Genomic DNA, 27,143 nt, shown 5'->3' with positions numbered 1-27,143 from the left:
TCAGTTCACAATAGAATCAGAGTAATGTTGCTGTTTGTATCAGTTCACAATACAATCAAAGTAATGTACCTGTTTGTATCAGTTCACAATAGAATCAGAGTAATGTTGCTGTTTGTATCAGTTCACAATACAATCAAAGTAATGTACCTGTTTGTATCAGTTCACAATAGAATCAGAGTAATGTAGCTGTTTGTATCAGTTCACAACAGAATCAGAGTAGTGTAGCTGTTTGTATCAGTTCACAATAGAATCAGAGTAATGTAGCTGTTTGTATCAGTTCACAATAGAATCAGAGTAATGTAGCTGTTTGTATCAGTTCACAATAGAATCAGAGTAATGTAGCTGTTTGTATCAGTTCACAATAGAATCAGTGTAATGTAGCTGTTTGTATCAGTTCACAATAGAATCAGTGTAATGTAGCTGTTTGTATCAGTTCACAATACAATCAAAGTAATGTACCTGTTTGTATCAGTTCACAATAGAATCAGAGTAATGTAGCTGTTTGTATCAGTTCACAACAGAATCAGAGTAGTGTAGCTGTTTGTATCAGTTCACAATAGAATCAGAGTAATGTAGCTGTTTGTATCAGTTCACAATAGAATCAGAGTAATGTAGCTGTTTGTATCAGTTCACAATAGAATCAGAGTAATGTAGCTGTTTGTATCAGTTCACAATAGAATCAGTGTAATGTAGCTGTTTGTATCAGTTCACAATAGAATCAGAGTAATGTAGCTGTTTGTATCAGTTCAAATACAATCAGAGTAATGTAGCTGTTTGTATCAGTTCACAATACAATCAGTGCAATGTAGCTGTTTGTATCAGTTCACAATAGAATCAGAGTAATGTAGCTGTTTGTATCAGTTCAGAATAGAATCAGAGTAATGTAGCTGTTTGTATCAGTTCACAATAGAATCAGAGTAATGTAGCTATTTGTATCAGTTCACAAAAGAATCAGAGTAATGTAGCTGTTTGTATCAGTTCACAATAGAATCAGAGTAATGTAGCTGTTTGTATCAGTTCACAATGGAATCAGAGTAATGTAGCTGTTTGTATCAGTTCACAATAGAATCAGTGTAATGTAGCTGTTTGTATCAGTTCACTATACAATCAGAGTAGTGTAGCTGTTTGTATCAGTTCACAACAGAATCAGAGTAGTGTAGCTGTTTGTATCAGTTCATAATAGAATCAGAGTAATGTAGCTGTTTGTATCAGTTCACAATAGAATCAGAGTAATGTAGCTGTTTGTATCAGTTCACAATAGAATCAGAATAATGTAGCTGTTTGTATCAGTTCACAATAGAATCAGAGTAATGTTGCTGTTTGTATCAGTTCACAATACAATCAAAGTAATGTACCTGTTTGTATCAGTTCACAATAGAATCAGAGTAATGTAGCTGTTTGTATCAGCTCACAACAGAATCAGAGTAGTGTAGCTGTTTGTATCAGTTCACAATAGAATCAGAGTAATGTAGCTGTTTGTATCAGTTCACAATAGAATCAGAATAAGGTAGCTGTTTGTATCAGTTCACAATAGAATCAGAGTAATGTTGCTGTTTGTATCAGTTCACAATACAATCAAAGTAATGTACCTGTTTGTATCAGTTCACAATAGAATCAGAGTAATGTTGCTGTTTGTATCAGTTCACAATACAATCAAAGTAATGTACCTGTTTGTATCAGTTCACAATAGAATCAGAGTAATGTTGCTGTTTGTATCAGTTCACAATACAATCAAAGTAATGTACCTGTTTGTATCAGTTCACAATAGAATCAGAGTAATGTAGCTGTTTGTATCAGTTCACAACAGAATCAGAGTAGTGTAGCTGTTTGTATCAGTTCACAATAGAATCAGAGTAATGTAGCTGTTTGTATCAGTTCACAATAGAATCAGAGTAATGTAGCTGTTTGTATCAGTTCACAATAGAATCAGAGTAATGTAGCTGTTTGTATCAGTTCACAATAGAATCAGTGTAATGTAGCTGTTTGTATCAGTTCACAATAGATTCAGAGTAATGTAGCTGTTTGTATCAGTTCACAATACAATCAGAGTAATGTAGCTGTTTGTATCAGTTCACAATACAATCAGTGTAATGTAGCTGTTTGTATCAGTTGACAATAGAATCAGAGTAATGTAGCTGTTTGTATCAGTTCACAATAGAATCAGTGTAATGTAGCTGTTTGTATCAGTTCACTATACAATCAGAGTAATGTAGCTGTTTGTATCAGTTCACAACAGAATCAGAGTAGTGTAGCTGTTTGTATCAGTTCACAATAGAATCAGAGTAATGTAGCTGTTTGTATCAGTTCACAATAGAATCAGAGTAATGTAGCTGTTTGTATCAGTTCACAAAAGAATCAGAGTAATGTAGCTGTTTGTATCAGTTCACAATAGAATCAGAGTAATGTAGCTGTTTGTATCAGTTCACAATAGAATCAGAGTAATGTAGCTGTTTGTATCAGTTCACAATAGAATCAGAGTAATGTAGATGTTTGTATCAGTTCACAATAGAATCAGAATAATGTAGCTGTTTGTATCAGTTCACAATAGAATCAGAATAATGTTGCTGTTTGTATCAGTTCACAATACAATCAAAGTAATGTGGCTGTTTGTATCAGTTCACAAAACAATCAGAATAATGTAGCTGTTTGTATCAGTTGACAATAGAATCAGAGTAATGTAGCTGTTTGTATCAGTTGACAATAGAATCAGTGTAATGTAGCTGTTTGTATCAGTTGACAATAGAATCAGAGTAATGTAGCTGTTTGTATCAGTTCACAATAGAATCAGAGTAATGTAGCTGTTTGTATCAGTTGACAATAGAATCACAGTAATGTAGCTGTTTGTATCAGTTCACAATAGAATCAGAGTAATGTAGCTGTTTGTATCAGTTCACAAAAGAATCAGAGTAATGTAGCTGTTTGTATCAGTTCACAATAGAATCAGAGTAATGTAGCTGTTTGTATCAGTTCACAATAGAATCAGAGTAATGTAGCTGTTTGTATCAGTTCACAATACAATCAGAGTAATGTAGCTCTTTGTATCAGTTCACAATAGAATCAGTGTAATGTAGCTGTTTGTATCAGTTCACTATACAATCAGAGTAATGTAGCTATTTGTATCAGTTCACAACAGAATCAGAGTAGTGTAGCTGTTTGTATCAGTTCACAATAGAATCAGAGTAATGTAGCTGTTTGTATCAGTTCACAATAGAATCAGAGTAATGTAGCTGTTTGTATCAGTTCACAATAGAATCAGAGTAATGTAGCTGTTTGTATCAGCTCACAACAGAATCAGAGTAGTGTAGCTGTTTGTATCAGTTCACAATAGAATCAGAGTAATGTAGCTGTTTGTATCAGTTCACAATAGAATCAGAATAAGGTAGCTGTTTGTATCAGTTCACAATAGAATCAGAGTAATGTTGCTGTTTGTATCAGTTCACAATACAATCAAAGTAATGTACCTGTTTGTATCAGTTCACAATAGAATCAGAGTAATGTAGCTGTTTGTATCAGTTCACAACAGAATCAGAGTAGTGTAGCTGTTTGTATCAGTTCACAATAGAATCAGAGTAATGTAGCTGTTTGTATCAGTTCACAATAGAATCAGAGTAATGTAGCTGTTTGTATCAGTTCACAATAGAATCAGAGTAATGTAGCTGTTTGTATCAGTTCACAATAGAATCAGAATAATGTAGCTGTTTGTATCAGTTCACAAAACAATCAGAATAATGTAGCTGTTTGTATCAGTTGACAATAGAATCAGAGTAATGTAGCTGTTTGTATCAGTTGACAATAGAATCAGTGTAATGTAGCTGTTTGTATCAGTTGACAATAGAATCAGAGTAATGTAGCTGTTTGTATCAGTTCACAATAGAATCAGAGTAATGTAGCTGTTTGTATCAGTTGACAATAGAATCAGAGTAATGTAGCTGTTTGTATCAGTTCACAATAGAATCAGAGTAATGTAGCTGTTTGTATCAGTTCACAAAAGAATCACAATAGAATCAGAGTAATGTAGCTGTTTGTATCAGTTCACAATAGAATCAGAGTAATGTAGCTGTTTGTATCAGTTCACAATAGAATCAGAGTAATGTAGCTGTTTGTATCAGTTCACAATACAATCAGAGTAATGTAGCTGTTTGTATCAGTTCACAATAGAATCAGTGTAATGTAGCTGTTTGTATCAGTTCACAATACAATCAGAGTAATGTAGCTGTTTGTATCAGTTCACAACAGAATCAGAGTAATGTAGCTGTTTGTATCAGTTCACAATAGAATCAAAGTAATGTAGCTGTTTGTATCAGTTCACAATAGAATCAGAGTAATGTAGCTGTTTGTATCAGTTCACAATAGAATCAGAGTAATGTAGCTGTTTGTATCAGTTCACAATACAATTAGAGTAATGTAGCTGTTTGTATCAGTTCACAATAGAATCAGAGTAATGTTGCTGTTTGTATCAGTTCACAATACAATCAGAGTAATGTAGCTGTTTGTATCAGTTCACAATAGAATCAGAGTAATGTAGCTGTTTGTATCAGTTGACAATAGAATCAGAGTAATGTAGCTGTTTGTATCTGTTCACAATACAATCAGTGTAATGTAGCTGTTTGTATCAGTTGACAATAGAATCAGAGTAATGTAGCTGTTTGTATCAGTTCACAATAGAATCAGAGTAATGTAGCTGTTTGTATCAGTTGACAATAGAATCAGAGTAATGTAGCTGTTTGTATCAGTTCACAATAGAATCAGAGTAATGTAGCTGTTTGTATCAGTTCACAAAAGAATCAGAGTAATGTAGCTGTTTGTACCAGTTCACAATAGAATCAGAGTAATGTAGCTGTTTGTATCAGTTCAGAATAGAATCAGAGTAATGTAGCTGTTTGTATCAGTTCACAATAGAATCAGTGTAATGTAGCTGTTTGTATCAGTTCACTATACAATCAGAGTAATGTAGCTGTTTGTATCAGTTCACAACAGAATCAGAGTAATGTAGCTGTTTGTATCAGTTCACAATAGAATCAGAGTAATGTAGCTGTTTGTATCAGTTCACAAAAGAATCAGAGTAATGTAGCTGTTTGTATCAGTTCACAATAGAATCAGAGTAATGTAGCTGTTTGTATCAGTTCACAATAGAATCAGAGTAATGTAGCTGTTTGTATCAGTTCACAATAGAATCAGTGTAATGTAGCTGTTTGTATCAGTTCACTATACAATCAGAGTAATGTAGCTGTTTGTATCAGTTCACAACAGAATCAGAGTAGTGTAGCTGTTTGTATCAGTTCATAATAGAATCAGAGTAATGTAGCTGTTTGTATCAGTTCACAATAGAATCAGAGTAATGTAGCTGTTTGTATCAGTTCACAATAGAATCAGAATAATGTAGCTGTTTGTATCAGTTCACAACAGAATCAGAGTAATGTTGCTCATTGTATCAGTTCACAATACAATCAAAGTAATGTACCTGTTTGTATCAGTTCACAATAGAATCAGAGTAGTGTAGCTGTTTGTATCAGTTCACAATAGAATCAGAGTAATGTAGCTGTTTGTATCAGTTCACAATAGAATCAGAGTAATGTAGCTGTTTGTATCAGTTCACAATAGAATCAGAGTAATGTAGCTGTTTGTATCAGTTCACAATAGAATCAGAATAATGTAGCTGTTTGTATCAGTTCACAATAGAATCAGAGTAATGTTGCTGTTTGTATCAGTTCACAATACAATCAAAGTAATGTGGCTGTTTGTATCAGTTCACAAAACAATCAGAATAATGTAGCTGTTTGTATCAGTTCACAACAGAATCAGAGTAGTGTAGCTGTTTGTATCAGTTCACAATAGAATCAGAGTAATGTAGCTGTTTGTATCAGTTCACAATAGAATCAGAGTAATGTAGCTGTTTGTATCAGTTCACAATAGAATCAGAGTAATGTAGATGTTTGTATCAGTTCACAATAGAATCAGAATAATGTAGCTGTTTGTATCAGTTCACAATAGAATCAGAATAATGTTGCTGTTTGTATCAGTTCACAATACAATCAAAGTAATGTGGCTGTTTGTATCAGTTCACAAAACAATCAGAATAATGTAGCTGTTTGTATCAGTTGACAATAGAATCAGAGTAATGTAGCTGTTTGTATCAGTTCACAATAGAATCAGTGTAATGTAGCTGTTTGTATCAGTTGACAATAGAATCAGAGTAATGTAGCTGTTTGTATCAGTTCACAATAGAATCAGAGTAATGTAGCTGTTTGTATCAGTTGACAATAGAATCAGAGTAATGTAGCTGTTTGTATTAGTTCACAATAGAATCAGAGTAATGTAGCTGTTTGTATCAGTTCACAAAAGAATCAGAGTAATGTAGCTGTTTGTATCAGTTCACAATAGAATCAGAGTAATGTAGCTGTTTGTATCACTTCACAATAGAATCAGAGTAATGTAGCTGTTTGTATCAGTTCACAATACAATCAGAGTAATGTAGCTGTTTGTATGAGTTCACAATAGAATTAGTGTAATGTAGCTGTTTGTATCAGTTCACTATACAATCAGAGTAATGTAGCTGTTTGTATCAGTTCACAACAGAATCAGAGTAGTGTAGCTGTTTGTATCAGTTCACAATAGAATCAGAGTAATGTAGCTGTTTGTATCAGTTCACAACAGAATCAGAGTAATGTAGCTGTTTGTATCAGTTCACAATAGAATCAGAGTAATGTAGCTGTTTGTATCAGTTCACAATAGAATTAGTGTAATGTAGCTGTTTGTATCAGTTCACTATACAATCAGAGTAATGTAGCTGTTTGTATCAGTTCACAACAGAATCAGAGTAGTGTAGCTGTTTGTATCAGTTCACAATAGAATCAGAGTAATGTAGCTGTTTGTATCAGTTCACAATACAATCAGAGTAATGTAGCTGTTTGTATCAGTTCACAATAGAATCAGAGTAATGTTGCTGTTTGTATCAGTTCACAATACAATCAGAGTAATGTAGCTGTTTGTATCAGTTCACAATAGAATCAGTGTAATGTAGCTGTTTGTATCAGTTCACTATACAATCAGAGTAGTGTAGCTGTTTGTATCAGTTCACAACAGAATCAGAGTAGTGTAGCTGTTTGTATCAGTTCATAATAGAATCAGAGTAATGTAGCTGTTTGTATCAGTTCACAATAGAATCAGAGTAATGTAGCTGTTTGTATCAGTTCACAATAGAATCAGAATAATGTAGCTGTTTGTATCAGTTCACAATAGAATCAGAGTAATGTTGCTGTTTGTATCAGTTCACAATACAATCAAAGTAATGTACCTGTTTGTATCAGTTCACAATAGAATCAGAGTAATGTAGCTGTTTGTATCAGCTCACAACAGAATCAGAGTAGTGTAGCTGTTTGTATCAGTTCACAATAGAATCAGAGTAATGTAGCTGTTTGTATCAGTTCACAATAGAATCAGAATAAGGTAGCTGTTTGTATCAGTTCACAATAGAATCAGAGTAATGTTGCTGTTTGTATCAGTTCACAATACAATCAAAGTAATGTACCTGTTTGTATCAGTTCACAATAGAATCAGAGTAATGTTGCTGTTTGTATCAGTTCACAATACAATCAAAGTAATGTACCTGTTTGTATCAGTTCACAATAGAATCAGAGTAATGTTGCTGTTTGTATCAGTTCACAATACAATCAAAGTAATGTACCTGTTTGTATCAGTTCACAATAGAATCAGAGTAATGTAGCTGTTTGTATCAGTTCACAACAGAATCAGAGTAGTGTAGCTGTTTGTATCAGTTCACAATAGAATCAGAGTAATGTAGCTGTTTGTATCAGTTCACAATAGAATCAGAGTAATGTAGCTGTTTGTATCAGTTCACAATAGAATCAGAGTAATGTAGCTGTTTGTATCAGTTCACAATAGAATCAGTGTAATGTAGCTGTTTGTATCAGTTCACAATAGAATCAGAGTAATGTAGCTGTTTGTATCAGTTCACAATACAATCAGAGTAATGTAGCTGTTTGTATCAGTTGACAATACAATCAGTGTAATGTAGCTGTTTGTATCAGTTGACAATAGAATCAGAGTAATGTAGCTGTTTGTATCAGTTCACAATAGAATCAGTGTAATGTAGCTGTTTGTATCAGTTCACTATACAATCAGAGTAATGTAGCTGTTTGTATCAGTTCACAACAGAATCAGAGTAGTGTAGCTGTTTGTATCAGTTCACAATAGAATCAGAGTAATGTAGCTGTTTGTATCAGTTCACAATAGAATCAGAGTAATGTAGCTGTTTGTATCAGTTCACAAAAGAATCAGAGTAATGTAGCTGTTTGTATCAGTTCACAATAGAATCAGAGTAATGTAGCTGTTTGTATCAGTTCACAATAGAATCAGAGTAATGTAGCTGTTTGTATCAGTTCACAATAGAATCAGAGTAATGTAGATGTTTGTATCAGTTCACAATAGAATCAGAATAATGTAGGTGTTTGTATCAGTTCACAATAGAATCAGAATAATGTTGCTGTTTGTATCAGTTCACAATACAATCAAAGTAATGTGGCTGTTTGTATCAGTTCACAAAACAATCAGAATAATGTAGCTGTTTGTATCAGTTGACAATAGAATCAGAGTAATGTAGCTGTTTGTATCAGTTGACAATAGAATCACAGTAATGTAGCTGTTTGTATCAGTTCACAATAGAATCAGAGTAATGTAGCTGTTTGTATCAGTTCACAAAAGAATCAGAGTAATGTAGCTGTTTGTATCAGTTCACAATAGAATCAGAGTAATGTAGCTGTTTGTATCAGTTCACAATAGAATCAGAGTAATGTAGCTGTTTGTATCAGTTCACAATACAATCAGAGTAATGTAGCTGTTTGTATCAGTTCACAATAGAATCAGTGTAATGTAGCTGTTTGTATCAGTTCACTATACAATCAGAGTAATGTAGCTATTTGTATCAGTTCACAACAGAATCAGAGTAGTGTAGCTGTTTGTATCAGTTCACAATAGAATCAGAGTAATGTAGCTGTTTGTATCAGTTCACAATAGAATCAGAGTAATGTAGCTGTTTGTATCAGTTCACAATAGAATCAGAGTAATGTAGCTGTTTGTATCAGCTCACAACAGAATCAGAGTAGTGTAGCTGTTTGTATCAGTTCACAATAGAATCAGAGTAATGTAGCTGTTTGTATCAGTTCACAATAGAATCAGAATAAGGTAGCTGTTTGTATCAGTTCACAATAGAATCAGAGTAATGTTGCTGTTTGTATCAGTTCACAATACAATCAAAGTAATGTACCTGTTTGTATCAGTTCACAATAGAATCAGAGTAATGTAGCTGTTTGTATCAGTTCACAACAGAATCAGAGTAGTGTAGCTGTTTGTATCAGTTCACAATAGAATCAGAGTAATGTAGCTGTTTGTATCAGTTCACAATAGAATCAGAGTAATGTAGCTGTTTGTATCAGTTCACAATAGAATCAGAGTAATGTAGCTGTTTGTATCAGTTCACAATAGAATCAGAATAATGTAGCTGTTTGTATCAGTTCACAAAACAATCAGAATAATGTAGCTGTTTGTATCAGTTGACAATAGAATCAGAGTAATGTAGCTGTTTGTATCATTTGACAATAGAATCAGTGTAATGTAGCTGTTTGTATCAGTTGACAATAGAATCAGAGTAATGTAGCTGTTTGTATCAGTTCACAATAGAATCAGAGTAATGTAGCTGTTTGTATCAGTTGACAATAGAATCAGAGTAATGTAGCTGTTTGTATCAGTTCACAATAGAATCAGAGTAATGTAGCTGTTTGTATCAGTTCACAAAAGAATCAGAGTAATGTAGCTGTTTGTATCAGTTCACAATAGAATCAGAGTAATGTAGCTGTTTGTATCAGTTCACAATAGAATCAGAGTAATGTAGCTGTTTGTATCAGTTCACAATACAATCAGAGTAATGTAGCTGTTTGTATCAGTTCACAATAGAATCAGTGTAATGTAGCTGTTTGTATCAGTTCACTATACAATCAGAGTAATGTAGCTGTTTGTATCAGTTCACAACAGAATCAGAGTAGTGTAGCTGTTTGTATCAGTTCACAATAGAATCAGAGTAATGTAGCTGTTTGTATCAGTTCACAATAGAATCAGAGTAATGTAGCTGTTTGTATCAGTTCAAATAGAATCAGAGTAATGTAGCAGTTTGTATCAGTTCACAATAGAATCAAAGTAATGTAGCTGTTTGTATCAGTTCACAATAGAATCAGAGTAATGTAGCTGTTTGTATCAGTTCACAATAGAATCAGAGTAATGTAGCTGTTTGTATCAGTTCACAATACAATTAGAGTAATGTAGCTGTTTGTATCAGTTCACAATAGAATCAGAGTAATGTTGCTGTTTGTATCAGTTCACAATACAATCAGAGTAATGTAGCTGTTTGTATCAGTTCACAATAGAATCAGAGTAATGTAGCTGTTTGTATCAGTTGACAATAGAATCAGAGTAATGTAGCTGTTTGTATCTGTTCACAATACAATCAGTGTAATGTAGCTGTTTGTATCAGTTGACAATAGAATCAGAGTAATGTAGCTGTTTGTATCAGTTCACAATAGAATCAGAGTAATGTAGCTGTTTGTATCAGTTGACAATAGAATCAGAGTAATGTAGCTGTTTGTATCAGTTCACAATAGAATCAGAGTAATGTAGCTGTTTGTATCAGTTTACAAAAGAATCAGAGTAATGTAGCTGTTTGTACCAGTTCACAATAGAATCAGAGTAATGTAGCTGTTTGTATCAGTTCAGAATAGAATCAGAGTAATGTAGCTGTTTGTATCAGTTCACAATAGAATCAGTGTAATGTAGCTGTTTGTATCAGTTCACTATACAATCAGAGTAATGTAGCTGTTTGTATCAGTTCACAACAGAATCAGAGTAATGTAGCTGTTTGTATCAGTTCACAATAGAATCAGAGTAATGTAGCTGTTTGTATCAGTTCACAAAAGAATCAGAGTAATGTAGCTGTTTGTGTCAGTTCACAATAGAATCAGAGTAATGTAGCTGTTTGTATCAGTTCACAATAGAATCAGAGTAATGTAGCTGTTTGTATCAGTTCACAATAGAATCAGTGTAATGTAGCTGTTTGTATCAGTTCACTATACAATCAGAGTAATGTAGCTGTTTGTATCAGTTCACAACAGAATCAGAGTAGTGTAGCTGTTTGTATCAGTTCATAATAGAATCAGAGTAATGTAGCTGTTTGTATCAGTTCACAATAGAATCAGAGTAATGTAGCTGTTTGTATCAGTTCACAATAGAATCAGAATAATGTAGCTGTTTGTATCAGTTCACAACAGAATCAGAGTAATGTTGCTCATTGTATCAGTTCACAATACAATCAAAGTAATGTACCTGTTTGTATCAGTTCACAATAGAATCAGAGTAGTGTAGCTGTTTGTATCAGTTCACAATAGAATCAGAGTAATGTAGCTGTTTGTATCAGTTCACAATAGAATCAGAGTAATGTAGCTGTTTGTATCAGTTCACAATAGAATCAGAGTAATGTAGCTGTTTGTATCAGTTCACAATAGAATCAGAATAATGTAGCTGTTTGTATCAGTTCACAATAGAATCAGAGTAATGTTGCTGTTTGTATCAGTTCACAATACAATCAAAGTAATGTGGCTGTTTGTATCAGTTCACAAAACAATCAGAATAATGTAGCTGTTTGTATCAGTTGACAATAGAATCAGAGTAATGTAGCTGTTTGTATCAGTTCACAATAGAATCAGTGTAATGTAGCTGTTTGTATCAGTTCACTATACAATCAGAGTAATGTAGCTGTTTGTATCAGTTCACAACAGAATCAGAGTAGTGTAGCTGTTTGTATCAGTTCACAATAGAATCAGAGTAATGTAGCTGTTTGTATCAGTTCACAATAGAATCAGAGTAATGTAGCTGTTTGTATCAGTTCACAAAAGAATCAGAGTAATGTAGCTGTTTGTATCAGTTCACAATAGAATCAGAGTAATGTAGCTGTTTGTATCAGTTCACAATAGAATCAGAGTAATGTAGATGTTTGTATCAGTTCACAATAGAATCAGAATAATGTAGCTGTTTGTATCAGTTCACAATAGAATCAGAATAATGTTGCTGTTTGTATCAGTTCACAATACAATCAAAGTAATGTGGCTGTTTGTATCAGTTCACAAAACAATCAGAATAATGTAGCTGTTTGTATCAGTTGACAATAGAATCAAAGTAATGTAGCTGTTTGTATCAGTTCACAATAGAATCAGTGTAATGTAGCTGTTTGTATCAGTTGACAATAGAATCAGAGTAATGTAGCTGTTTGTATCAGTTCACAATAGAATCAGAGTAATGTAGCTGTTTGTATCAGTTGACAATAGAATCAGAGTAATGTAGCTGTTTGTATTAGTTCACAATAGAATCAGAGTAATGTAGCTGTTTGTATCAGTTCACAAAAGAATCAGAGTAATGTAGCTGTTTGTATCAGTTCACAATAGAATCAGAGTAATGTAGCTGTTTGTATCAGTTCACAATAGAATCAGAGTAATGTAGCTCTTTGTATCAGTTCACAATACAATCAGTGTAATGTAGCTGTTTGTATCAGTTGACAATAGAATCAGAGTAATGTAGCTGTTTGTATCAGTTCACAATAGAATCAGAGTAATGTAGCTGTTTGTATCAGTTCACAATACAATCAGAGTAATGTAGCTGTTTGTATGAGTTGACAATAGAATCAGAGTAATGTAGCTGTTTGTATCAGTTCACAATACAATCAGAGTAATGTAGCTGTTTGTATGAGTTCACAATAGAATTAGTGTAATGTAGCTGTTTGTATCAGTTCACTATACAATCAGAGTAATGTAGCTGTTTGTATCAGTTCACAACAGAATCAGAGTAGTGTAGCTGTTTGTATCAGTTCACAATAGAATCAGAGTAATGTAGCTGTTTGTATCAGTTCACAACAGAATCAGAGTAATGTAGCTGTTTGTATCAGTTCACAATAGAATCAGAGTAATGTAGCTGTTTGTATCAGTTCACAATAGAATTAGTGTAATGTAGCTGTTTGTATCAGTTCACTATACAATCAGAGTAATGTAGCTGTTTGTATCAGTTCACAACAGAATCAGAGTAGTGTAGCTGTTTGTATCAGTTCACAATAGAATCAGAGTAATGTAGCTGTTTGTATCAGTTCACAATACAATCAGAGTAATGTAGCTGTTTGTATCAGTTCACAATAGAATCAGAGTAATGTTGCTGTTTGTATCAGTTCACAATACAATCAGAGTAATGTAGCTGTTTGTATCAGTTCACAATACAATCAGAGTAATGTAGCTGTTTGCATCAGTTCACAATACAATCAGAGTAATGTAGCTGTTTGTATCAGTTCACAATAGAATCAGAGTAATGTAGCTGTTTGTATCAGTTCACAATAGAATCAGTGTAATGTAGCTGTTTGTATCAGTTCGCAATACAATCAGAGTAGTGTAGCTGTTTGTATCAGTTCACAATACAATCAGAGTAATGTAGCTGTTTGTATCAGTTCGCAATACAATCAGAGTAGTGTAGCTGTTTGTATCAGTTCACAATAGAATCAGAGTAATGTAGCTGTTTGTATTAGTTCACAATAGAATCAGAGTAATGTAGCTGTTTGTATCAGTTCACAATAGAATCAGAGTAATGTAGCTGTTTGTATCAGTTCACAATAGAATCAGAGTAATGTAGCTGTTTGTATCAGTTCACAATAGAATCAGAGTAATGTAGCTGTTTGTATCAGTTCACAATAGAATCAGAGTAATGTAGCTGTTTGTATCAGTTCACAACAGAATCAGAGTAATGTAGCTGTTTGTATCAGTTCACAATAGAATCAGAGTAATGTAGCTGTTTGTATCAGTTCACAATAGAATCAGAGTAATGTAGCTGTTTGTATCAGTTCACAATACAATCAGAGTAATGTAGCTGTTTGTATCAGTTCACAATACAATCAGAGTAATGTACCTGTTTGTATCAGTTCACAAAACAATCAGAGTAATGTAGCTGTTTGTATCAGTTCACAATAGAATCAGAGTAATGTTGCTGTTTGTATCAGTTCACAATACAATCAGAGTAATGTAGCTGTTTGTATCAGTTCACAATACAATCAGAGTAATGTAGCTGTTTGCATCAGTTCACAATACAATCAGAGTAATGTAGCTGTTTGTATCAGTTCACAACAGAATCAGAGTAATGTAGCTGTTTGTATCAGTTCACAATAGAATCAGAGTAATGTAGCTGTTTGTATCAGTTCACAATAGAATCAGTGTAATGTACCTGTTTGTATCAGTTCACAATAGAATCAGTGCAATGTAGCTGTTTGGATCAGTTCACAATAGAATCAGAGTAATGTTGCTGTTTGTATCAGTTCACAACAGAATCAGAGTAATGTAGCTGTTTGTATCAGTTCACAATAGAATCAGAGTAATGTAGCAGTTTGTATCAGTTCACAACAGAATCAGAGTAATGTAGCTGTTTGTATCAGTTCAAATAGAATCAGAGTAATGTAGCAGTTTGTATCAGTTCACAATAGAATCAGAGTAATGTAGCTGTTTGTATCAGTTCACAATAGAATCAGAGTAATGTAGCTGTTTGTATCAGTTCACAATACAATTAGAGTAATGTAGCTGTTTGTATCAGTTCACAATAGAATCAGAGTAATGTTGCTGTTTGTATCAGTTCACAATACAATCAGAGTAATGTAGCTGTTTGTATCAGTTCACAATAGAATCAGAGTAATGTTGCTGTTTGTATCAGTTCACAATAGAATCAGAGTAATGTAGCTGTTTGTATCAGTTCACAATAGAATCAGAGTAATGTTGCTGTTTGTATCAGTTCACAATAGAATCAGAGTAATGTAGCTGTTTGTATCAGTTCACAATAGAATCAGAGTAATGTAGCTGTTTGTATCAGTTCACAATACAATCAGAGTAATGTAGCTGTTTGTATCAGTTCACAATACAATCAGAGTAATGTACCTGTTTGTATCAGTTCACAAAACAATCAGAGTAATGTAGCTGTTTGTATCAGTTCACAATAGAATCAGAGTAATGTAGCTGTTTGTATCAGTTCACAATACAATCAGAGTAATGTAGCTGTTTGTATCAGTTCACAATACAATTGAAAGAGTTTTAAAAGTAAATTGAATGATTCCCACTTTTAGGCTCAAAAATATAAAAATTGGGTTCAGGATTTCAGATCCGGCAGAAATTGAACAAATTTTAAAATAAAGAAGAAACACTGGACATTCGCTTATAGTGGACAGTGTCTGTAGAGAATCAATTATTATTGGAAATCGATACATTGCCGAATTTTATTTTACTTAGCAGTAAGTAATTAAAGGTGCAATCTTTCCTGATTAGTTGAGCAACAATTATTTCAATTTTACTTAGCAGTAGGTAATGGTTACAACCTTTACTGATTAGTTCAGTAATGACTATGTCAATTTCACTTAGCAGTGGATAATGGTTACAACCTTTCCTGATTAGTTTAGCAACGATTATTTCAATTTCACTTTGCAGTGGATAATGGTCACAACCTTTCCTAATTAGTTCAGTAATGATAATGTCAATTTCCTTAGCAGTAGTTAATCGTTATAACCTTTCATGATTAGTTCAGTAACGATTATGTCGGTTTTACTTAGTAGTGGATAATGGTTACAACCTTTTCTGATTAGTTCATTAAAGATTTTCTGTATTTTACTTAGCATCAGGAATCATTGCTAAGTATCAGTTAGATACTAATTGTGAATTAGTTCAGTAATTATTATGTCGATTTTACTTAGTAGTGGGTAATGGTTACAACCTTTGGTGATTGGTTCAGTAATGATTATGTCGACTTGACTTAGCAGTAGGTAATGGTTACAACGTTTCCTGGTTTTTTAAGTAATGATTATGTCGATTTTACGTAGTAGTGGATAATGGTTACAAACTTTCCTGATTAGTTCAGCAATGATTATGTCGATTTTATTTAGCAGTCGGTAATGGTTACAACCTTTCATGATTTGTTCAGTAATGATTATGTAGGTTTTACTTAGCAGTGGATAATGGTTACAAACTTTCCTGATTAGTTTAGCAATGATTATGACGATTTGATTCTGTAATACATCAACATAGAAGTGTCTATGGCTAGACAATTCAATGTCCCATACGTACACACACACACACACGCTCATCCATCTGAATCATCTTGTAAGGACAATGAGATATCGTGGGAACAATACATGAATTACTGTGAGTTTTCAACCTGTCGTATCTTCCAAATTCCATTTTGGGACACAACAGTTTTTGTTTTATTATTACGATCGTGTAAGTTATGATATATACATATATTTACACATATTTTAAGTTCCGTATGTTATGTTAGCTTTCTCATTGTACTTAATTTTGAAATTAAATTCTGACAGTTAAGTATACTAAAACCAATTAGACCTGTTGTATTACACCCACCTGATGTTTGATCTCAGTTCCTTCCTCTTCTCTATTGACTTCAGCTCCGATACTGAACCACTGGTCTGCGGCAGTCCAATGTTTAGACTTTCAATGTGGGTCAAACCTGTGCTTAATTACGTAGTAGTTGATCACCTGTGACTTCCAGGTGGGCGGATGACCTTAAACGGTGACATCAACTGAGCCATCTTCTCGTGCTTGTTAAACCAGCTCGTGTTAGATGTCCTGTTTCCTTTTAATGTTAACATTACATTCCTTTTTCCCGTCTTACTTGATTTTAAAAAACAAAAGTTGGAGAGAAAAGAGGCACTAGGAACCAGTAGAAAGTGGTAAATCTTCTCGATATAATAAAATGAATACATGCACAGAGTATAAGAAAGTATACAACACAAAAATAACATAAACAAACAACACTTAATACAATATATTCCAAAATCTCACATATTAATACAACACACAATAGGATAATACGATGTTGGATGTGGCTCTGGGATTTAGGTATTTCAGCTTGTTTTAGGTTTAATCGATATGGACAGTAGCCTAAAAATATTACTAGAAGTTTCTCAAAATTCTGAAGTAACGCCCAAACTTTTAAACTTACAATATATATTCTTAAGTGAATAATAATAAAATTTGTTGTATTACTTTATTGTATGTAAAAATAATAAAGCTACACAATGGGCCATTGGCGATCAACCCTCCGCATAAACGGGACTGTGGGTTTCAGCATTGTGAGTCCAGAGACTCACATTTGAAGGTGAAATTATTAGAAATAAAAATAAATAAATTTTTAAAAGTTATCTTAATCGTAAAACTTTTTATTTTGTGAGTTCAATTTAGAATTTACTAACTTTCAATATGACGTGAAACGATGAAAATGTTTAGAGGTTAGCAAGAAAACACGAAACAACCCGTTTGAGTAAAAAAAACTTTATTGGTAAGGTTAGCAAAAAAACACGAAACAACCGGTTTCAGTAAAAAAATACTTTATTGGTAAGGTTAGCAAGAAAACACGAAACATCTTGTTTCAGTAACAAAAATTGTATTGTTGATGTTAACAAAACACAAAACAACCGGTTTCAGTAACAAAAAACTTTATTAGTAAGGTTAGCAAGAAAACACGAAACATCTTGTTTCAGTAACAAAAAACTTTGTTAGTAAGGTTAGCAAGAAAACACGAAACATCTTGTTTCAGTAACAAAAAACTTTGTTAGTAAGGTTAGCAAGAAAACACGAAACATCTTGTTTCAGTAACAAAAATTTTATTAGTAAGGTAAGCAAGAAAACACGAAACATCGTGTTTCAGTAACAAAAATTTTATTAGTAAGGTAAGCAAGAAAACACGAAACATCTTGTTTCAGTAACAAAAAATTTATTAGTAAGGTTAGCAAGAAAACACGAAACATCTTGTTTCAGTAACAAAAATTTTATTAGTAAGGTAAGCAAGAAAACACGAAACATCTTGTTTCAGTAACAAAAATTTTATTAGTAAGGTTAGCAAGAAAACGCGAAACATCTTGTTTCAGTAACAAAAAAATTTATTAGTAAGGTAAGCAAGAAAACACGAAACATCTTGTTTCAGTAACAAAAACTTTATTAGTAAGGTTAGCAAGAAAACACGAAACATCTTGTTTCAGTAACAAAAATTTTATTAGTAAGGTAAGCAAGAAAACACGAAACATCTTGTTTCAGTAACAAAAAAATTTATTAGTAAGGTAAGCAAGAAAACACGAAACATCTTGTTTCAGTAACAAAACTTTATTAGTAAGGTAAGCAAGAAAACACGAAACATCTTGTTTCAGTAACAAAAAAATTTATTAGTAAGGTAAGCAAGAAAACACGAAACATCTTGTTTCAGTAACAAAAAAATTTATTAGTAAGGTAAGCAAGAAAACACGAAACATCTTGTTTCAGTAACAAAAACTTTATTAGTAAGGTAAGCAAGAAAACACGAAACATCTTGTTTCAGTAACAAAAAAATTATTAGTAAGGTAAGCAAGAAAACACGAAACATCTTGTTTCAGTAACAAAAACTTTATTAGTAAGGTAAGCAAGAAAACACGAAACATATTGTTTCAGTAACAAAAAAATTTATTAGTAAGGTTAGCAAGAAAACACGAAACATCTTGTTTCAGTAACAAAAAACTTTATTAGTAAGGTAAGCAAGAAAACACGAAACATCTTGTTTCAGTAACAAAAAAATTTATTAGTAAGGTTAGCAAGAAAACACGAAACATCTTGTTTCAGTAACAAAAACTTTATTAGTAAGGTAAGCAAGAAAACACGAAACATCTTGTTTCAGTAACAAAAAATTTATTAGTAAGGTAAGCAAGAAAACACGAAACATCTTGTTTCAGTAACAAAAAAATTTATTAGTAAGGTTAGCAAGAAAACACGAAACATCTTGTTTCAGTAACAAAAACTTTATTAGTAAGGTTAGCAAGAAAACACGAAACATCTTGTTTCAGTAACAAAAACTTTATTAGTAAGGTAAGCAAGAAAACACGAAACATCTTGTTTCAGTAACAAAAAAATTTATTAGTAAGCAATCAGATCAGTTATTTACATTTTCAAATTGATAGAAGAGGTTCTTCCTGTTATCACTTTACAATTATTTTGATAAATAATTTTTATATAGACAAAGTTCTACTTATGGAGACAAATTGGACGTTTTATGTGCATTATGAAACATGTATTTATAAAAATGTCTCAGTTTGGGTTGTACAGAAATAAAGCTAGGACTTAGAATAACTAATCCTTTCTCTGTAATGGTACAATATATATATTTATTATTAAATAATGGATTATTATTAGTAGCAGAAATCTGTAACATTTTCTTTGTGATTTTAGTGAGAGAAGTGGTGAAAATCTGCCATATTTTACTTCTCTTTCGTCCATTATTATTCTTGATTTGATATAGCTTCCCAATATCTTGTCCATTGTTACTATTGACAACAAACTAATGATTTCACAGTAAGGCTTCACAACAATCTTGTCTATTGTTACTATTGATAACAGACTAATGATTTCAGAGTAAGGCTTTACAACAATCTTGTCCATTATTATTATTGACAACAAACTAACGATTTCACAGTAAGTCTTCCCAACAATCTTGTCCATTGTTATTACTGACAACAAACTAATGATTTTACAGTAAATCTTCCCAACAATCTTGCCCATTGTTACTACTGGCAACAAACTAACGATTTCACAGTAAGTCTTCCCAACAATCTTGTCCATTGTTACTACTGACAACAGACTAATGATTTTACAGTAAATCTTCCCAACAATCTTGTCCATTGTTACTATTGACAAGAAACTAATGATTTGACAGTGAGGCTTCCCGATAATCTTAATTGTTACTGCTGACAACAAACTCATTATATGACACGAAGACTTTCTCATAATTTTGTTTACTTTTGTTCCTGACAGCATATTAAGGATTTGACAGTAAGGCTTCCTGATAATCTCGTCTGTTGTTAGTCCTGATAACATATTAAGAATGTGACAGTAAGAATCCTGATAGTCTCGTCTGTTGTTAGTCCTGATAACATATTAAGAATGTGACAGTAAGAATCCTGATAGTCTCGTCTGTTGTTAGTCCTGATAACATATTAAGAATGTGACAGTAAGAATCCTGATAATCTCGTCCGTTGTTAGTCCTGATAACATATTAAGAATGTGACAGTAAGAATCCTGATAGTCTCGTCTGTTGTTAGTCCTGATAACATATTAAGAATGTGACAGTAAGAATCCTGATAGTCTCGTCTGTTGTTAGTCCTGATAACATATTAAGAATGTGACAGTAAGAATCCTGATAATCTCGTCCGTTGTTAGTCCTGATAACATATTAAGAATGTGACAGTAAGAATCCTGATAGTCTCGTCTGTTGTTAGTCCTGATAACATATTAAGAATGTGACAGTAAGAATCCTGATAGTCTCGTCTGTTGTTAGTCCTGATAACATATTAAGAATGTGACAGTAAGAATCCTGATAGTCTCGTCTGTTGTTAGTCCTGATAACATATTAAGAATGTGACAGTAAGAATCCTGATAATCTCGTCCGTTGTTAGTCCTGATAACATATTAAGAATGTGACAGTAAGAATCCTGATAGTCTCGTCTGTTGTTAGTCCTGATAACATATTAAGAATGTGACAGTAAGAATCCTGATAGTCTCTTCTGTTGTTAGTCCTGATAACATATTAAGAATGTGACAGTAAGAATCCTGATAGTCTCGTCTGTTGTTAGTCCTGATAACATATTAAGAATGTGACAGTAAGAATCCTGATAGTCTCGTCTGTTGTTAGTCCTGATAACATATTAAGAATGTGACAGTAAGAATCCTGATAGTCTCGTCTGTTGTTAGTCCTGATAACATATTAAGAATGTGACAGTAAGAATCCTGATAATCTCGTCCGTTGTTAGTCCTGATAACATATTAAGAATTTGACAGTACGAATCATGATAGTCTCGTCTGTTGTTAGTCCTGATAACATATTAAGAATGTGACAGTAAGAATCCTGATAGTCTCGTCTGTTGTTAGTCCTGATAACATATTAAGAATGTGACAGTAAGAATCCTGATAATCTCGTCCGTTGTTAGTCCTGATAACATATTAAGAATGTGACAGTAAGAATCCTGATAATCTCGTCCGTTGTTAGTCCTGATAACATATTAAGAATGTGACAGTAAGAATCCTGATAGTCTCGTCTGTTGTTTGTCCTGATAGCGTATTAAGAATATGAGAGTAAGGCTTTCTGATGATCTTATCGACCGCTACTTCTGATGACAAAGTAAGAACATGACCACATGGCTTCCTATTGATAAAAGAAGTTACATCTCCATAAATACTATTTGCGATTTACACTTTCTACAAAAAATCAGATTTGTGATAATTAATAATAAATATATCATCTTATATTCTTTTCTCTTAATAAGCACCAATTGTTCATTCTTAACTACTGGTAAAGCATTGCTTTCATTCTAAAGATACTACCAAACCAATTCTACGTTCTTGAGTTTGTTACAAATGCAATACACTAACCTGACAGCGTAGAAGTGAGTTTCAATACACTGCTGGCCAAAATCTTAAGGCCAATGAACACAAAGAAAAAATATGCATTTTGCGTTGTTAGACTCAACCACTTATTTGAGTAGAGCTTCGAAAGATGAAAATAAGAAAAGGGAAAATAAAAATAAAAAACTTTTTAGCATTTAATAGGAAAAATGTGAACACTATGAAATTAATCTAAATAATAGCTGGTCAAAAGACCATACAAAAACGAAGCGTTAATCAGTAAACACATAACCAAATTTAGTCATTTGTGTTCAAGCATTAGCGTTGTCAACATCTCCCACTGACATCTCCTGTGTTACGTTGGGTAAAAACATGACAAAGGCTAAAAAGTTGATAGAGTTTGAACGTGGCAGAATTGTCGAGCTGCAAAAGAAAGGTCCCTCTCAACGTGCCATCGATGGTGAGATTGGACGTAGTAAAACTGCTGTTGCAAATGTCTTAAAAGACCCTGAGGGATACGGAACGAAAATTTCAAGTGGTCGGCCCAAGAAATTTTCGCTGGCGATGAGCAGGAGGATTCGACGTGTTGTCTGGCAAGACATCAGCCAATCGTCGAACCAGATTAAGCCCCTTACGGACGCAGATTACAGCTCAAGAACAATAAGACAGCATCTACGAGAGAAAGGCTTTAAAAACCGTAAACGTCTTCAAAGGCCACGCCTCCTTCCACATGACGAAATAGCTCGGTTAAATTTTACTGAGAATCACCAAACATGGGGCTTAGAAAAGTGGACGAAGGTTTTTATTCTCTGATGAGAAAAAAATTAACCTGGATGTTTCAGATGGCTTCCAACGTTACTGGCACTATAAGGATATCCCACCGGAGACGTTTTTTACACGACACAGTGGAGGAGGTTCCATTATGATCTGGGGTGCTTTCTCCTTCCATCGAACAATGGAGCTTCAGGTTATACAGGGGCGTCAAACAGCAGCTAGCTACATTGGCATGTTGGAGAGAGCATCCTTATTGACTGAAGATCCTCGCTTGTGTGGAAATGACTGGATCTTTCAGTAGGAAAACGCTGCAATCCACACTGCATGCAGGAAAAAGGACTTTTTTCATGGCGAATAACGTGATTCTTTTGGACCATCCAGCGTGTTCGCCTGAACTGAACCTCATTGAAAATGTTTAGGGGGTGGACGGCAAGGGAAGTCTATAGAAATTGACGTCAATTCCAAACAGTGCATGATCTTCGTGAAGCCATCTTCATCACTTGGAATAACATTCCAGCCAGCCTTCTGCAAACGCTTATATTGACCATGCCAAAGCGAATGTTTGCAGTTATTTGGAATGACGGCCGTGAAACTCACTACTGAGACCTCTTATTGGGCATTTCCTACCTTGTTTAGGACTTTTTTTTGGTATGGTCTTAAACTTTTGACCAGCTAGTATTTAGGCAAATTTCATAGTGCTCACGTTTTCCCTATTAAATGCTAAATTTTTTTTTTTTATATTTTCCCTTTTCGTATTTTCATCTTTCGAAGCTCTACTCAAATAAGTGGTTGAATTTAACAACGCAAAATGCATATTTTTTTCTTTATGTTGATTGGCCTTAAGATTTTGGCCAGCAGTGTATTACTAATACTAGTGTTAGGCCAGCAGTGTATACTTGTAACACGTTCTTTCTGAACTGGTAATATCATAATTATTCTCTCATGATAACTACACACCGATTAACCATAATTTTTGTACAGATAGATTCTTCCAGTTTAAGGTGTGCTGTTATTAATTATCCAACATAGTTCACACACGCCTCAAATACAAAACTAATCTTTCAAACTCATCTGGAAGATATTTAAGCTTCACGTCAGTTCCTCTCCCAGATTACTTTTTATGTTAAAACAGAATACCACCCAGTGTGGCCCACTGTTTAGAGACATCATCCAGGATCAGTTTGGTCTAGCTGTATGGTCAAATCTCATAATCAAGTACAGCCGTCACCCACCTTTGTCGAGCAACAAAGACATAGTATGTTCATAAACAAACTTGACCGCACAACGCCATCTGTTCATAAACAAACTTGACTGCACAACGCCATCTAGATCTTTTTTTTCAGTTTACTCTTCACATTTGTCCTAACTGTATTTTTGGTTCTATTTTTATTTACAAAGCTAAACAATAGGCTATCTGTTTAGAGTTGTAAGCCTATAAATGTGAAGGGGATCGGTCTAAGTACATATTCATGATCAGGAAAAAGAATGGCAAAAAGTGTTAAAGTAAATCTTATAGTGGGACTGAAATTGTCCTTAATTTTAACTTATTGTTCTGACAGATGAGAAAACAAACCCTTTATAACTTGTTTCGGTTTCTCACGTACTTCTATTATCCTTAATTTTAACTTATTGTTTTGACAGATGAGAAAACAAACCATTTATAACTTGTTTCAGTTTCTCACATACTTCTATTGTCCTTAACTTTAATTTATTGTTCTGACAGATGAGAAAACAAACCTTTTATAACTTGTTTCGGTTTCTCACGTACTACTATTATCCTTAATTTTAACTTATTGTTCTGACACATGAGAAAACAAACCTTTTATAACTTGTTTCGGTTTCTCACGTACTACTATTATCCTTAATTTTAACTTGTTGTTCAAACACATGAGAAAACAAACCTTTTATAGCTTGTTTCGGTTTCTCACGTACTTCTATTGCCCATAACTTTAACTTATTGTTCTGACAGATGAGAAAACAAACCCTTTATAACTTGTTTCGGTTTCTCACGTACTTCTATTGTTCTTAATTTTAACTTATTGTTCTGACAGATGAGAAAACAAACCTTTTATAACTTGTTTCGATTTCTCACGTACTTCTATTGTCCTTAACTTTAACTTATTGTTCTGACAGATGAGAAAACAAACCCTTTATAACTTGTTTCGGTTTCTCACGTACTTCTATTTTTCTTAACTTTAATTTATTGTTCTGACAGATGAGAAAACAAACCTTTTATAACTTGTTTCGGTTTCTCACGTACTTCTATTGTCCTTAACTTTAATTTATTGTTCTGACAGATGAGAAAACAAACCTTTTATAACTTGTTTCGGTTTCTCACGTACTACTATTATCCTTAATTTTAACTTATTGTTGTGACACATGGGAAAACAAACCTTTTATAGCTTGTTTCGGTTTCTCACGTACTTCTGTTGTCCTTAACTTTAATTTATTGTTCTGACAGATGAGAAAACAAACCCTTTATAACTTGTTTCGGTTTCTCACGTACTTCTATTTTCCTTAACTTTAATTTATTGTTCTGACAGATGAGAAAACAAACCTTTTATAACTTGTTTCGGTTTCTCACGTACTTCTATTGTCCTTAACTTTAATTTATTGTTCTGACAGATGAGAAAACAAACCTTTTATAACTTGTTTCGGTTTCTCACGTACTACTATCATCCTTAATTTTAACTTATTGTTGTGACACATGGGAAAACAAACCTTTTATAGCTTGTTTCGGTTTCTCACGTACTTCTGTTGTCCTTAACTTTAATTTATTGTTCTAGCAGATGAGAAAACAAACCTTTTATAACTTGTTTCGGTTTCTCACGTACTTCTATTGTCCTTAACTTTAATTTATTGTTCTGACAGATGAGAAAACAAACCCTTTATAACTTGTTTCGGTTTCTCACGTACTACTATTATCCTTTATTTTTAACTTATTGTTGTGACACATGGTAAACAAACCTTTTATAGCTTGTTTCGGTTTCTCACGTACTTCTATTGTTCTTAACCTTAATTTATTGTTCTAGCAGATGAGAAAACAAACCTTTTATAACTTGTTTCGGTTTCTCACGTACTTCTATTGTCCTTAACTTTAATTTATTGTTCTGACAGATGAGAAAACAAACCCTTTATAACTTGTTTCGATTTCTCACGTACTACTATTATCCTTAATTTTAACTTATTGTTGTGACACATGGGAAAACAAACCTTTAATAGCTTGTTTCGGTTTCTCACGTACTTCTATTGTTTTTAACTTTAATTTATTGTTCTAGCAGATGAGAAAACAAACCTTTTATAACTTGTTTCGGTTTCTCACGTACTACTATTATCCTTAATTTTAACTTATTGTTCAAACACATGAGAAAACAAACCTTTTATAGCTTGTTTCGGTTTCTCACGTACTACTATTATCCTTAATTTTAACTTATTGTTCAAACACATGAGAAAACAAACCTTTTATAGCTTGTTTCGGTTTCTCACGTACTTCTGTTGTCCTTAACTTTAATTTATTGTTCTAGCAGATGAGAAAACAAACCTTTTATAACTTGTTTCGGTTTCTCACGTACTTCTATTGTCCTTAACTTTAATTTATTGTTCTAGCAGATGAGAAAACAAACCTTTTATAACTTGTTTCGATTTCTCACGTACTACTATTATCCTTAATTTTAACTTATTGTTCTGACACATGAGAAAACAAACCTTTTATAGCTTGTTTCGGTTTCTCACGTACTTCTATTGTCCTTAACTTTAATTTATTGTTCTAGCAGATGAGAAAACAAACCTTTTATAACTTGTTTCGGTTTCTCACGTACTACTATTATCCTTAATTTTAACTTATTGTTCAAACACATGAGAAAACAAACCTTTTATAGCTTGTTTCGGTTTCTCACGTACTTCTATTGCCCTTAACTTTAACTTATTGTTCTGACAGATGAGAAAACAAACCCTTTATAACTTGTTTCGGTTTCTCACGTATTACTATTATCTTCAATTTTAATCAAGTGTTCAAACGATTTTGAGAAACTTACAACACAATTTTTTTTCCTAATAAGGAGTCACAGCTGTACAGTACTCGTATGGTGGAGGAACATCTGAGGTAAGTACCTGAACGAAAGAGTTAAATGATAAAAGTAAGGATTATTTGATAATAATAGGCCAAATAAAATAACAAACAAATATAAGGATTATTTGATAATAAGAGGCCCAATAAAATAACAAACAAATATAAGGATTATTTGATAATAAGAGGCCCAATAAAATAACAAACAAATATAAGGATTATTTGATAATAAGAGGCCCAATAAAATAACAAACAAATATAAGGATTATTTGATAATAAGAGGCCAAATAAAATAACAAACAAATATAAGGATTATTTGATAATAAGAGGCCCAATAAAATAACAAACAAATATAAGGATTATTTGATAATAAGAGGCCCAATAAAATAACAAACAAATATAAGGATTATTTGATAATAAGAGGCCCAATAAAATAACAAACAAATATAAGGATTATTTGATAATAAGAGGCCCAATAAAATAACAAACAAATATAAGGATTATTTGATAATAAGAGGCCCAATAAAATAACAAACAAATATAAGAATTATTTGATAATAAGAGGCCCAATAAAATAACAAACAAATATAAGGATTATTTGATAATAAGAGGCCCAATAAAATAACAAACAAATATAAGGATTATTTGATAATAAGAGGCCCAATAAAATAACAAACAAATATAAGGATTATTTGATAATAAGAGGCCCAATAAAATAACAAACAAATATAAGGATTATTTGATAATAAGAGGCCCAATAAAATAACAAACAAATATAAGGATTATTTGATAATAAGAGG

General features: G+C 32.9%; 2 protein-coding genes across 3 annotated transcripts in view; both read right to left on the bottom strand.

The window, feature by feature from the left end:
- LOC143251124 (uncharacterized) overlaps window positions 1–16,573 on the bottom strand; it is a 43,554-nt gene extending 26,981 nt beyond the window's left edge. Inside the window, exon 1 of the mRNA XM_076502497.1 lies at window positions 16,485–16,573. The gene's annotated coding sequence lies outside the window, so the exon portion shown is untranslated. The remainder of the gene's footprint in view (window positions 1–16,484) is intronic.
- A 2,316-nt stretch (window positions 16,574–18,889) lies between these two features.
- The window catches only part of LOC143251123 (uncharacterized), a 29,002-nt gene continuing 20,748 nt past the window's right edge, over window positions 18,890–27,143 (bottom strand). The window contains exons 5-6 of one of the 2 annotated variants that reach the window (XM_076502494.1): window positions 26,312–26,387; window positions 18,890–21,303 (exon numbers count right to left, since the gene is read on the bottom strand). In XM_076502494.1, the coding sequence (XP_076358609.1) occupies window positions 26,328–26,387 (60 nt within the window). In that variant the 3' untranslated portion in view covers window positions 18,890–21,303; window positions 26,312–26,327. The remainder of the gene's footprint in view (window positions 21,304–26,311; window positions 26,388–27,143) is intronic. The other variant, XM_076502495.1, reaches the window with a different exon arrangement.

The sequence above is a fragment of the Tachypleus tridentatus genome, chromosome 5 (genome assembly GCF_004210375.1).
Source record: "Tachypleus tridentatus isolate NWPU-2018 chromosome 5, ASM421037v1, whole genome shotgun sequence".
NCBI lineage: Eukaryota > Metazoa > Arthropoda > Merostomata > Xiphosura > Limulidae > Tachypleus > Tachypleus tridentatus.
This window is presented reverse-complemented; position numbering and strand designations above follow the sequence as displayed.